The sequence below is a fragment of the Venturia canescens genome, chromosome 6, assembly GCF_019457755.1.
Source record: "Venturia canescens isolate UGA chromosome 6, ASM1945775v1, whole genome shotgun sequence".
In the NCBI taxonomy this organism is placed as follows: Eukaryota; Metazoa; Arthropoda; class Insecta; order Hymenoptera; family Ichneumonidae; genus Venturia; species Venturia canescens.
This window is the reverse complement of record NC_057426.1, coordinates 4,342,852-4,357,442: the sequence shown is the minus strand read 5'-3', so window position 1 is coordinate 4,357,442 and position 14,591 is coordinate 4,342,852. Positions and strand designations below refer to the sequence as shown.

The 14,591-nt window shown below is 41.0% G+C and overlaps 1 protein-coding gene across 7 annotated transcripts in view; it reads right to left on the bottom strand.

Annotated features, from left to right (window-relative positions):
* The window catches only part of Fhos (Formin homology 2 domain containing), a 132,492-nt gene that overhangs the window by 18,647 nt on the left and 99,254 nt on the right, over positions 1 to 14,591 (bottom strand). For 6 of the 7 annotated variants that reach the window (XR_006261407.1, XR_006261408.1, XM_043422373.1 and 3 more), the window contains exons 12-18: positions 11,311 to 11,378; positions 8,815 to 8,920; positions 5,817 to 6,330; positions 5,268 to 5,539; positions 4,780 to 4,911; positions 3,271 to 3,607; positions 2,503 to 3,175 (exon numbers count right to left, since the gene is read on the bottom strand). Coding sequence is in view for 5 of the 7 variants with exons in the window: in XM_043422373.1 (XP_043278308.1) it covers positions 2,503 to 3,175; positions 3,271 to 3,607; positions 4,780 to 4,911; positions 5,268 to 5,539; positions 5,817 to 6,330; positions 8,815 to 8,920; positions 11,311 to 11,378 (2,102 nt within the window). In the remaining 2 variants the exon portion in view is untranslated. Of the gene's footprint in view, positions 1 to 23; positions 2,425 to 2,502; positions 3,176 to 3,270; positions 3,608 to 4,779; positions 4,912 to 5,267; positions 5,540 to 5,816; positions 6,331 to 8,814; positions 8,921 to 11,310; positions 11,379 to 14,591 lie in introns of those variants that run through there. The other variant, XM_043422377.1, reaches the window with a different exon arrangement.

The window sequence follows — 14,591 nt, the reverse complement described above, 5'->3', positions numbered from 1 at the left end:
TGTCGAATTGAGAAATTTACTATATTTTACATCGAAATATTTGCGACGAACGAATAAATCAAGCTTCGAAACAAAATATTGTACAATTTTCCTTCTAATGAAACAATGCACGAGGCTTTTTCACTCTGCATTTCAAAAATTGTTCTTCATTGACTGAACAAGCGTAGTTTTCAAAGTAAAAATTAACGAATAATGAAATTGAAAAGAAATGTTGAAAATATTTTCATTTCATAGGTATTTCTCCTCGAGGAAAATTCATTTCTGGATTGGATAAAGTTTCAAAGTGTTTGGATCTTGATGAAATGGAGCGTAAAATAGTTTGGAAAGTGTATAAAAGTAGGAAATATGTAAAAAGTTATATTTAAAAAAAAATTGTGACAGGCTAATCGAACGATAAGTTGAAAAAATAATTTGCACTGAATATGTTTCGATGAAAGTGGATCGTAGGTCAACTTGAGGTGAAACTGGTCTCGTATAGTGTGTGTTTTCTTTTTCAACGGGGTTTCCCTGTCGTAAAAGTCCGACCTGGAGGTCTTGGGCCGATATATCTGTATATAATAAATGCTCATATGTACACGCGTACGTTAACGCTACTCGTTGATGTTTTGTGAATATGAGATTTAAAAATTGCTTATTCGCACGACGAGAAAGAAAGTCGAGAAGGTGCGGGGGAAAAAGGAAAGAAAGGAAAAGAAAGGAAGAGAAAAAAAGAGCCGGGAAAAACGGTAGAGAAAGGTAATAGCGAAAGCAAACGCGTGTTAGGAGGGAAAAGAGATTGGCGAACGGGGAAGCGAGAGAGGCTGGTTTCCCTCGAGCGTGAGTAAAAAGGTTGTGTAGACCGAACGAGAGAAAATACGTGGTAATATAAATACAAGGGAGGTTTTCCGGTTCTCGGGACGTAAAGCAGCGCCACCTAACTGCCAGGTGCGGAATTATGGGTCTGGAAGTAATTAGCCATTTTGCGGAGGTTCGAGTAAGGCGACAAAAAAAATAACTCAGAATAAATATTCAGCAAGTTTCCGGTTAACGAATCGTTTCAAATTCATTGAGTTTTTATTTTTATTTGTGTTTTTGTGTGTGCGTGGGTGTTTTTTTCATTCAGTGTATCACGAATATTTTTCTCAGGGCTCACCTCGACTTTTCTCAAATCCATAATAACCGTTCGTTAAAACTTTGAATTTGATTCGTCAACGAGAATAACGAGTGCGAAAAAAGAGGGTGAAAATTGGGTTTTTTACATCGCCAGGCCAGACTGAAGTACAACGTGTACTTGGACGTGCTTGCGTCGGTATATTTCGATTGAAAAAATCCCTTTTACATCAGACCACGTACCCCCGCAGTTCCATCGATCGCCGGCCCAGACTAACTAATTAATATTGCACATACTTTCACAAGACTGAGGAAACAAAAAGAATATTTAATAAAATGTAATATTTTCACATCTTTCAATTATTTACGAGCTAATTGCAAAATCATCAAATTACGTCCCTTTGCTCGACTTTACCGCGTTTGTGAGCTGCGTATTTTTACAACCATTCACGTTACTCTAGAAAATTCTCCAGACATTCTCATTTGGAAGATATTTTTCGCTCAGATTTTTTGGTACGGACAAGCAGGTGTCGAAAGCGGACGCACAAATTGTGGAATGGTAAATTTCTTAACGAGACATTCCGTAAGGTACATGGAAACGTCGATAGAAGTGACGCGATCTCGTAAAACCGTTGCTGTCACAGTTAGGAAACGTCTGCGGAAGTGTTGTTGACAAAAAAAGTTTTTTTATTGCAACGAGTCAGTCTACATTTTGGGTCCCCTGCGATGTCGTTGAGAGACATAAAAAAAGAGAACTCGGAATCCTGTTCCAATTACCCAACCCGGTATGCAAAGTAGAGCCTTATGGAAGCTTCGTGGATCTCAACAGTATCAAATAAAATGTACAAAAACTCACGACACTGTACAGAAAATGTTTGAAAACGTAAGAAAAAATAAATAGCTTGTTCAGAATTCCTCGATTACATTGCCCTGCGCTTGACATGGTATCGAATACACTCGTCTATCGCCTTTAAAAATGTGGAGAAATACGCTGGTAAAGTATTTTGAACAATGGCCGAACCATCGTTACCGAGAAAAATGCAATTCGAACGTTAAATTATTTACAACGCATTTACAAATGCATACAATAATGAATTGAAATATCGCATACTTCTATAAACCATGAATATTTATTGAATATTTTACTCGATATAGAAATAAGCGAAACTCTCGTTGCCATTAGAAAAGAAACGTTGAAATAAAGTGCAATCCAAAGTACCGGAAGATAAGCTTAGTATCTCAAATATTACTTCAAGTCGGGACAACGGATTGATGCGAGTTTCGTGCGCATCTGGACGAGACGTATCTCTTTAAAAATGTGTAAGTTTTAAGTTCCTGGGTAGTTGGATGAGACCGAAAATAAGGAAACGAGAAAGAAACAAAATGGGAAGAAAAAAAGAAGAAAAGTGTCACCTTGGTAATGAGATCCTTGGCACGACTCTCGAAGAGATGTTCCAGTTTTTGCGTGTCAACTGGCACCGGAAGTAGCTCGTCCCAGATCATTTTGTTCTTGTCCAAACGGGTCAAAATGATAGGATCGTCGCGTACTTCTTTCCAGAAGAGTTTCACAGTTTTTTTGCTTTTTTTGGTGATGCCGGTCGGGCCGTTCGTTTGATTGGTCGAGGTGGAGGTGATTGAATTTTTTGGTATGGTCGAGGAATTCTCCGGACTGTTTCCCGTTCTCGTTGACTTGAGATTGACACCGAAGAGGGGAGGAACACCGTTCGGAAAAGGTGGCGGGAAACGACCCCCGGGAGGCGGGGGTGGCGGTGCCCGAGAAAATCCACTAGCCGGTGTGGCAACCATTGGTGGCGGGGGAGGTGGAACTCCATTGGTCACGTTAACCGGACCCAGAACATCGATCTCATCGTCCGATGTCAAATCCGTAAAATCAAGATCGCACAGTGCCAACGGTCGGTTTAATTTGTTAACCAATTCCTCCCAGTGCAATTCGTTTTCCGATTTTTTCACTTCGGTTAACTTTGGCAAATTGTCACCGGTCGGAGACTTGAGAACATCCGCCTTCGATTTCGATTTCGCCAGACCCTCCTTCGCCTTTGATATCAAACCGCTCATGTCTCCTATCCTGAGGAGCAGGAGCACAATCGAAATGGTCAGAAATATGGGAAAATAATAAATAAAGTGAGTAAAAATTCGGTGGCGTTGCAAGCAAACAGCTACCTCGAAACTTTGTCTTCAACGGGGCTGCTCGGTATGAGATTTTGAGCTGTCAGTTTTTGCGTCAAATCCTTGACCGTGCCCTCTCGTTTTATTGGAATAACGACCCTGCGATCTTCGTCCTCATCCGTATGATTACCCTCGTCGCATTCAACACCCTCGTCCGGACTTTTCCCGTACCAAGGTTTTTTCTCCTCCGAATCGAGCTTGTTCGCCGCGTTCATAATTGGCGTTAAATCCTTACGACTGTTAGCTCGTGATAGTTTGTTACACGGCGAATCCGTGTTTCGATCGTACGGCGAGCCGTTCGAGAATCTCATGCCATTCGTTGCGAAGGGAGCTTTGAACAAACAAAAAGAAAATCACTTCGTTTATCGACGATCAGAGATCACCAGAGTCCGTCCTTCAATTTTCAATAATTTATCAAATGAAAATAGTTTTGCAAGTTTTTTCGTTTGTCAACTTTTGGAAATTCATGAGTGTGGGAAAAATTGAGATTCTTTTGACTGAATTTCATTTTTTATTCGAGCCAATCGATCCAATGAATTGTCAAATGTTGAAGCATCTTTTGAAATTTCGTCAATGGAACGAACAGCCTTCTAAATTATTGGCAAATATTAGCATTGATAAACAGTTTCGTTGGATGCAAGTGGATATTTGGCGCGGAACGAATTTCAGTTCGAGTTTACTCGAGTCAGCTGTCATTAGCGTACGTTGAGGAATCATACAAATTGTGACTGAAACAAAGGATTTATATAACTAATATTCTTGATCCCTACTTATCAATTATAATTATGAAAGCTTTTCAAAAGCGTGTACTTCATTTCTAGACACGGCGTATGAATGGAATCCATGGAAATAACTCCCTTTGGTAGTTATTCGCGAGGGAGTTAAAGGGATTAATTTGCCTGGGTTTTGATTATGAATGATCACAGCTCATAATTACCTGCTTTGGGAATGATTTTGAATGCTTTCTCACGGTATGTGCTTTGTTTCATTTGAAAATTTTTATTCGTACATAAAGGGTGTAAAAAAATTCTGTACGCAAACACGTACGTACGATTGATTATTGGGAAAGTCTGAAAATGGTTTGGATTCTCGAGTGGCACTCTGAGGGTTCTGCAGATGCGGAGATAGGTTCGAAGCTACCCGAGGAAAATGTGCATGTTACACATCGAGTATCCTGCGAGGAAGCGAAAAGGGATAGAGAGTTGCACGTAAAGTGGACAATAAATGGACGGGGCAATACACAAAGTGCACACTCCTCGAAGAATAATAGAAGAGGAAACTTCCAAAGGGAACAACTCACTATTTCAAACGGATAAGCCTCATTTCCATGACAGAGAATGACTTTTGCGAATGAAGAGGCAAAGAAGGATTCCACTTTCTGCTATATCTCAACGTCATTTCTGCTCAGTGAATTTTATTCTTACGTGTGAGTTCAGAAAGGTACTCAATCTGAGAAAACGAGACTGAATGAAAAAAAAAGTAAGTATTGGAAGATATTCTCACCTTCCTGGTCGTCAGGATTCACTATTGAAGCCCTCATATTCGCTGTTGCTTCTTGCTGCTCTCGGATGAAACTGCGTTGTCTCTCAGCACGTTCTCTTCGTCTCCTAAGGGCTGGAGTCACTCCCACGTCCACTAAAAAGATAGAATTTGTTTTCAATTTCAATCCTCTTTACGACTTTACGACTACTGACTCATAAATCATTCGAAAACATGAAAATTAGTAAAAAGTTCTGATTGTAAGCTCTACTGGGCTTGGACCTTTAATGGAGTTATTCGAAATGCTCTATTTTTCGTTATGAATAGTCATCGAATTGAGTACGTTCGCTTTATTTGCACCCAGTTACGAAATTAAATAAAAATATTTTGATAAATCCAGTTTATTGTAAATGGAATTGTTTAAAAAAAAATGACAAGTAATATAAAAATCTCACTTTTCACTATTTTCATTATTCCTCAATCCCCTAATACTTTAGTATCAACATACGAACCAGGAAAACCAGGTTTATTTTCCTTGTAGCTTCCATTAAGCTGGACCTCGCCGAGGCCTTGTGAACTTTGGGAGCTGCTAGATTCATCGTCGTCATCAGGAAGGCTCGAATTGAGGGTACCATTGAGTGAATTCAAACCGTGCGAGTGATTCAATCCTGGACTTAGACGAGCGCCCAGTGACATTGAGAGTGGAGAAGTGCCGGTCGAATGCCTCCGTGATTTCCGTCTCCCGTGTGAATCCACCAAGGACTTTCGATTGCGGAGAGTTTTTCTGCAATGTCATAAGATTCGTATATTCACAAGACAGTTTACTGTGAATTTATTTTTGTTTAACTCCTGACAAAATTCAGGGAGGGAGGGCGACCGTTTCATTTAAGGGCCTTCGATTGCAGTTTTTGTTTTCGACTAACGATCAAAAGTAAATTCAAACGATCAGCAACAATTACAGATAAAAAAAAAATTGTGCTGCATTATAAATCGAGGACTTGCATTGAACTCCAATGACAGAAACTTTGGCATAATTGAAGCGCTATCAATTTGGAAATTACCTGATGTTGTCGTCAAGCTGCTTGATAGGAGAGCCACGATCATTTCCGTCCTCGTGATGAAGTACAGCTTCATAAATTTGAAACTGTCCAAGTAGATCAAGATCGGTGCCCTGTTTCGACATGTAACGCTGTATAATGGCCTCGATTCCTTGATCCTCGAGGCAATCAACCTGATCGTAGTACGTGTCCTGATCGGGTATGCCATTGAGACACTTGTTGACGAGGGTAGTAGCGTATATTAAAAGTTCCGTATCAGCAGCGTCGTAGTCCTTGAACAATCTCATTACGTTGGTCCACGGTATCATACCGCGAGAAGTATCGACCGATCTCACAGCTCGTACGAGCAAAAGACTATTCGTCTCGATGTATTCGACGAATACGAGAAGAAGTTTCAGTGCTGTTTTTACAACGAGACGAAAGCGACTCGCTATCAGTGTGTACAGCCATTGAACTGTCTGACCGTGCTCCATAACACCGTTCATCCCGTCCACGTACAGCATCACCTGACCGAGGGCTGATTCGTACGTAACACGAGAAAAACAAAACAGAAATTTGTGTTAAACAAAAATGAAATATTGAGACAAAAAGTGAAAAAACAAAAAAAAGAGATTTGTGAATAACCTGACATGGAATTTGGACGGAAGATAGAAACACATTCATTCACGTCGTTTTATGTTTGACGGGGTCACGGTCTGGGTCAAGAATTTTATCTTCGCACTCTAACGTGAGAGAAGTTGGACTAGAAAAATTTAGAAGCAATCGAATGGTTTTCAATCCCAACAATAGATTTTTGGTGGCAAAAAATATCCGCTCAAAATGAACGTATCGCGGAAATTCGTGGAAATTTTCTCATTAGCACCTTTCGGTAAAACAGATAATTTTGCATTGTTAGCCGAGCCTTTTCAACTATGAATTTCCCCACTAATTTACACACAGAGGTAAAGCTCTCAGGCGGAATTCGTGGTAGTTAAATGAAATAAACGTTCACAAGTATTTGTTGTGTAGCGAAAGAGAAAGAGAGAGAAATCGAGAGGGAGTGAGAGAGAGAGAGAAAGATTTGTAACGTGAAATCAGACCGTCCAGAATGAACGCACCTGCAGGCATTCGGCGTACGAAACTCGTTGAAATTTGCCGAGCCATTGTTTGAAAAATAACCGTGTATGGCTTGCATACAAGCACTAAATTGACATGGAATCAAAACTTATTCAACGGAATATGTGAAAAGCAAAAGTGTTTGGTTGCTTTCAGTAGTCGGACAACATTTTCATACATTCTTGGGAAATTTTAATTGCGGAGGCAACGAAAAAACTGATTAAAAATAATTCCAAATCAAAATTGGACAAAAATTTCACTAAATTAATAAGAAACTGGTAAAACATTGATTCGAAATTGACGTGATGAAAATCCTCCTCATCGAATATAAAGAGTTGATGGAAGCCTTTGAATAAAAAACGATTAAAATCTTTCGTAAAACTGAACGACGATTCGAAATTTTAGTCCCAAAAGTGATGATCCATCTCAAGAAAAACCTTTAACATCCCATTATTTTTCATTATTATATATGGATTACGTATACACATAATCCATGCGCAAAAGTGTGAACATCAAAAAGAGCAGAGTTGGCTGAGGCCAAAATAAATGGAGCAAAAGGGCGTTGATTATAATAGATTATAAGTTGGCACGGCGTGAGCGCGAAAGCGGAAGAAAAAAGAAAGTTTCGGCGAAATCGTGACACTGAGAGACGAAAGGGGCGGGGGTGGAAGAGGGGCGTCAGGGAGTAAAGACCGTATCGGCCGAGGGTGAGGAAACTAGTTGAAATTTCAAATCGTTTCACACTCAATCGAGTGCCCAGCTGGCGTGAGAGTTACGTATATGTATATTCACATGTACGATAAATTTAGTGCGGGATCGACGATATGAGATTTCCACACTCATCGATTATTCACTGAGATTTTTTAATAACTTTTTTCTCCTACAAATTGCTGGAAATTGAAATGAAATATTTTTCATATCAATTCATTTTCAAATAAAACCTCTCGCGAGCGCATCGATGCAAAAGTCAAGTTATTCGAACAATAAATAGAAAATGTCGTGACGGTTGATAAAAAACAAAGTGAACATGAAAATCTGACGAATCGAGGGGAGCTTTCACATCGGTCCCCATGAAGAAGAAGAATTCTCTGGTAAATTTAACACGAGTGTGCCGATTCGTTGGGAAAGATTTGAAAAAACGTACAGAATCTCGAGTTGGTCGAGAGCCAACGAGACTTTTTCACCAGTGGGATCGATCGATCAAGTAATCTTTACTCCGTTCAAATATTCCACCTTCCCTCGAGACATTATCCAAAATTTTTGACTACACATGGAAAACTATGATTACAACTTAATTAAAGCGTGTTCCCACAATTCCCTGGAGAATGACTGTGAGTCCGCTCGTATACCCTCTCACGGTTTTCCGTATCGTGTCCAACGAATTATTTTTTTCATCCTGTAAATGGGACCGCGCTAATGGATGAGGAAGTTTAATTAAGCTATAAATTGTTGAGAACAAGTTTTGAACCATTCGTTATCTCTATTCGTTATCACGCCGTGCAAATTTATCAAGGCCGAATAATCTCGCGAGATGATGAACGTTGAATTTGTTGGGGTCGGTAAATTTGTAGGAAATGTTTATTCTCGATACACAATATTAATGTATTTCTGTTCGTATGTAAATCGACAGAATAAATATGAAATTGTATTTCGTCACATTTATTATGAGAGAGATGGGGATTATAAAAAGTTGTGACATACTTCAATATTTGCATATGAGACGAAACAAAAAATGCGATGTGATGAAATTCTACTTCCTGTCGGAGAAAAAAGGTTCAGCAGGTAACATCAAAGCGTTCGAACAATGTCAATGTTGATCGACGACCACTCACAATAACGTGATGCATCGACGCGTGATTTAGAAGGGACACTTTACTGCAATTACGAGAATCAACTTATGACTTACCTCGTAAAATATAGTTCTGATAATTCTGATCGGCGTCATTTCCAACTCTGATGAGACAGGCCAAACCGTCATTTTGTACAAATTCGTGTACGAGATCTTTGTCCTCCTGTAAAAGAACGAATGAAACAATCGATAAAATCCAGATAATCATTCCGATGGACGAGAAACTTGTGAACCAAAAAATTAAGAATGTCACAACCAGCGTTCTCAACTATTTTTCAAAAACATGTAGAAAGTGTGGGACACTTTGGAGAAATCGAGAAATATCCAAGGAAAAATCGAAGTAATTCGCCACGAGAAAATTTAAAAAATGCATTTTTCCAACTGCACAAAATACGATTGTACTACGAGCTTTGAAAAAGAAAAAATAATTCATCACCCCCCAGTACACGTTGAGCAGTCTATCCCGAATCACTGAAAGTTTTCAACGAGAACAGAGAGAAGAGCCAGACGCATGCGGATGTTTTCAAGTGGAAACAAATTTCAGTTGTTTTTTATTCCGGAGTCTACGATTTTTGATGCGTCTTATCTGGCGCCTGATTTAACCAGTTTATTTGGAGTGTTCCATTCTGCCCCAGCGTCGTATTTGCTGCGACGTCTTTTCTACATGGAAAGGTGGAGATGTGTTTTGGTGTTCGCGTATATACATGGAAAAGTAGATGAAAAGGAAGATAGGATACACGTGAATCGCAATCGAATCTCCAGGAGGATGTGGGAGGAGGGAGTGAGGAAAGCTTTTCGCAAAGGTTCTCAGGAAATATAGAGAGCTCCGGGAAGGTTCGTCTGACTCGTACCCTTACAATTTGTCTCTCGGTTTCCACCCGGATATATATCTCGGCGGCAACGCGATAGAACGTGGGCTTGGTGCTTGGCTCGCGTTTCGAATAGAATTAGTTATATCGCCGGACGAGAAGTCACTCGCATAATGGAAAATTTACGAAGTTTGATTGAAATCTGTCTGCATCTGCTGCTCGCAAACTCTCATACACACTGCCGCGATCCCTCCGCCATGCCCGCCCCTCCGGAGCCTCGGTGTCCCTCACGATGGAACCCACATGAATAATGGTGAACCTCCGAATAGTCCGGGACTCTGGTAAATGTTTGGCAGCTCCTCAAATGACCTATACAAATAATATTTCTCACGGACTTGATTAACTTCTCTCATTATCCTTATCCCTCTAATCCCCTTCTCGATTCATCACACGATCTAATTACACTAAACTCGAAAGTTGATTTCAGCGGATACTCGCCCGGGTTCTGTCCTCATTGTCGCGTGATAAATGTCGCGAGGGATTACAATAGCCCAGCTCTTTCGGTAGTAAGAAAAATCTTATGAATTCTCATTCTCGACGAGAGACTAGCCCTGCGTACGTAATCGAATGAGAATAACGAAAATTCATTGTGTTACGATTTGAAGAAACGATTCATCAACACTACATTTTTCTGTGATTTCGAAATCTTTACTTCATATCCAAAAAACCTGATTTCGTATTTACAGCTCGTTTCGATCGGACAGAACTAGAGTTTAAATTTCAAAAACAGTGAGGAGAGAAGCGTGCGTGAATGGAAACAGAGAAAAATAGTATATTTACTGCCAGCAATGAAAGTGGATAGCGAAACGTTACACATTTTGCTTCATCGTCTTCACTCCTTCGAATAAAATTACGAGTGCAATCTTCGGACAACTTTTAGTCATATTGATCAGCCCTTTCGCCCCTTAATTCCGTACCACCGATGACCTGAGGTAATCCCGATAATACCAGTGGACAAGTGGCCTTTTCCGTGCTTAAGCCTCGCCGGCCCAATCCTCGGGGTGCGACAGAACGTCACAGAGGTCATCAACAACGTAAATCTCGGTAGGGTCAGGTTGGAAGTCCCCTAATCTCGAGATGATTTTGCTGAAGGTCTCATACAACGGATCCCTTACACCGAATAACTATGCTCATGTGCAATCGGAGTGCGTTCGCGAATACGTTCAGTGAGGACGTGCATGTATCCCCTGAGCCAAAACATGGGTAAGGTGATCGCGTATGCGGGAGGGGTCAAAAAGCGAGAAAACGTACGAGGAAAAACGGTGGTACGAAGAGAGAGCGAAGGAGGGGGGGGGGGAGGGAGAGAGAGGTGATACAGGAAAAGAAGAAAAAGGGATCTTTGTGCGGCTGCATTCTCCGGCAAATATTTACTTGGTTGGTACTTTGAAATAAAAGTGAGGTTGGGGGGGAGGGTGAGAGAAAAGCACATATTTATGTATAAAATGGGAAGAGAAAGAGAGAGAAATGAATTGGGACAAGAGAACGGGGCAAAGGGGGATGTGGTAAAGGGAGAAAAAAGTCGTCTCAGACATTTAAAAATAGCATGTTTGCCGCCTGGCTTGCCATAAAAAGGACGGAAAATAATATATAAAAAAAAATAACAAAACAAAACAAAAAAAGGAAAGACAATAAAAGAAAAAAAATACAAACAAAAATAAGGTGAAAAAACTGGAGAAAAACTCACCTGGAAGGTTTGCTTGAGGGAGAAGAGCGCCCGTCGCAGCTCGCGTCCCTCGCTGTTCAGCAATTTTTCTGTAACAGACAAGCAACACGCAACCATTTATTATAATAATACCGAGCTCGCGCACTCACAGCGACTACGAGACTATTGTTATTCTCTTGGAGACGAGAGTAAAAGGGCCAGCGCGAAAGAGAGAAAGAGAGAGAGGACGACTCTGGCGCGAAGCTCTCTCTTTCGCGAAACCACTTCATGTGTACGTTCATAATGTATGCTATATACTTAGCTATAGTTACCTCTAAATATATATAGATTAAGTAGATAAAGCCGAGTCAACCAGCCGAACCGGCTACCCATTATTATTTATGCTTATGCACATATACCTTCTTCTTGTACGTGCGTTTTGTATTACTTATTCAAATAAATGTTCCAGGGAAACTGGGGTGGTATGACCATGTGGGAGGTTTTACCAATAATCAATAAAATCCCAAAGAAATACCTATAAATTGATTTTCACACATGCGAGAGCATAATACTCTTGAAAATGTATCTCCCAGTTAGGTTACCGGTATATATGCGCAATGTGCCAGAGCAATGTGCTCTTCCCTACGTTTAAATAAAACCAAAAAATCCAACTAAGCTTCTGCACGTGAATATTATCAATGCTCGCGAATTCTGTAGCTTCAGCATTTGTTCCTACTCTTCGTCATTAATCTTGCTGATTGAAACTTTCCTGGAAAAATGTTGTATCTATTGTCGTCTTTTCAATGTTCAATCCTGGCAATGGTACGGAATTTTTGGAGTTTTCATGCTTGCGGGACGAGCTAACGATTCGGGTTTCGTACTAATAAGGTCGAAATTCGAATAATAAATAATGAGGGACCATTCTAACTTGACGTAGGAATATTTACATTTTGTTGTACGTGATAATTCCTTTTTCAGCAGCGTAGTTATGCTTGATCCTGTTAAATACAAGTTGAAAATACTGGCTCAAAAGATCTCGACCACAAACACCTGCTGGAGCAAGAGGAAAAATAGTGCATTGTGCTCTACACATATATTCCTGTCAGACAATATGGTGCTTACAGACTTTCAAGCACGAAATACAGTTACGAGGATCCTTACTAGCGGATCTCGAAGAACAGCCCCGACTTTATTAGAAGGAAAAGGTTGGACTATGTATATGTACGTGCTCTCTCATCAACCCTCCGCGCTCGCTCCTCTCCAATCTCTACCCTTGGTCTGCCTTTAATTCGATATAAATTGCCACAAGAAAAGATGGTCTGCACACTGTAAACACTGTTTCGGTGCCTCGGCAAAGGTTGCTAATGAATTCGGGGGATTCGTGATTAAAACTTTTTGATCGTACTGATCGGTTGCTCGGCGTATGTGCTTAATTAGGATAATAAGAATCGCACTTATCGAGGCCCTTCGTACATACCCGCGTACGAAGATTAATTACCGCACGGCGTGTATATCGAATAAGCGAGAAAATAATTGCACATTAAATTTCCTAATGCGAATGATACTTTTGCTGCCAAACTACCAAATTTCGGACTAATGACTTCGATTATAGCTCATAATTGAAGTTTCATTCGGAACTTTCAATTGAATCAATTGCAACAATAACGTTCTTTAATCACAGAGCCAGAAATCATTGATTTCCGAGTAAATATTTCAATTGAAGGAGGAAATTTCGCGGTACCAATTAAGCCATTTATACAACGAGACTGAACGAGGGCATCGTCGACATTAAATCAACGGCGTGTGCACCGGACTATGTTCCTTCATTATTTCACTCGTGCTGAACGATTTTTCGAAGAGCCCTCCCCCCCCCCCCCCCCCCCTCGCTGCTCCATTGCAATGGCGATTTTCTTTGGACCAAAATTAGAACTGCCGAAGGTTAACTACAGGCCTATCTCCATATATATTCACACATGGTCGTATGTGACTCGCGCATAATCGTCCACTATCACGCAATCTCCGAATGCATAATGCATTCCGCGGGTACAGGGCTCCTCCGAGAGAGGGAGAGGAAAATAAGGGACGAGTCCGAGGCGGCTGGGGGGAGAGGGAGGAGGGAAAGAGAGGGAGAAAAAATGAGAAAGGCAGAGGAAAATAACACGGGGTGATACGCGAATGAGAAGGTGAAGAAGAAGAAGAAGAAGAAGGGAAAAGAAAAAAATGGGAAGAAGGAGTCGAAGCAGAGATGCGCGAGTGGTGTACAAGACCGAGCAGCCGAAGGTAATTAGGAACTCGCTGCAGGGGCCAGCCCAAAGAAGAACAACAAAAAGGGAACGAAGCGCAGAGGTGGAGAGTGAAGAAAAAGAGAAGAAGCGCCATCGAAGATGGAGAAGAAGTTTCGCTGGTGCACGTGAGTCCTACTGCTTCTAAGAATAGCGGTCCCAAAGCCCTCGGGCCCAATGAGCTCCGCACGCCTCCTCCCCCGTCCTCCGCCCTTCCGAATCTTTTCACCCACACATGCAAAAATATCTGCAATTATCGTCATCGCGTTCGACTCTCGAAAAAACCATTAATGTGTAACGGGACGCGGTAACTGACTATGTACCCCCGTCGTACGCGGACATACATCACGCGAGCAATATAAAACAAGAAAAACAAACCATTATGGGTACACGCTTCTCATCGATATTTTGGATAATCGATTCGCGATCGTGTATGCAAGCAATTTATGATGACACCGAAAATATATCCTCACAACACTTTCAACTAATTTATTCGGTACTCGTGCCCGGTCCTGCTTATTCTCGAACATCATCGAGGGTGATATGAGATTTTGCCATTCTCAATTCGCAGTCGCGATCGAGAGAAGCTGACACAGTTCTAGTGACCCTCTTCTCTGCTAAGTCACCGGGTCTCTGTCTAGTACAACACGGACGCGAACACCGCGTGCGAGCAAAGGAACAAGAGGCCGCATCGAGCGGAAGATTGAACCAAAATTTCGTTGTTTTTTTTTCGATTTTTTTCAGCAATTTCGATATTGACTCACGTCGTTTAGATTCAAAATTTGAGTCTTGCGACCCCAAAAACTTTTGGAAAATCGAACTTCATCGATAATCGTGCTGCATGGCAGTTCCAAACGGTTTAATCGTCCAATAAGAAAACTGCATTACAATCGCGAATCCACTGTGATGCCTGTCAGAATGTACAACAAAAAAGTTGTAAGAATCGCCTTTCTTTCTGCTAATTTGCACGTCATGCACGCTCGTCCAATTTTTCCGCATATCTGACGTGCTCGGTTTACAATCTCTCTAGCTCGTTTATTC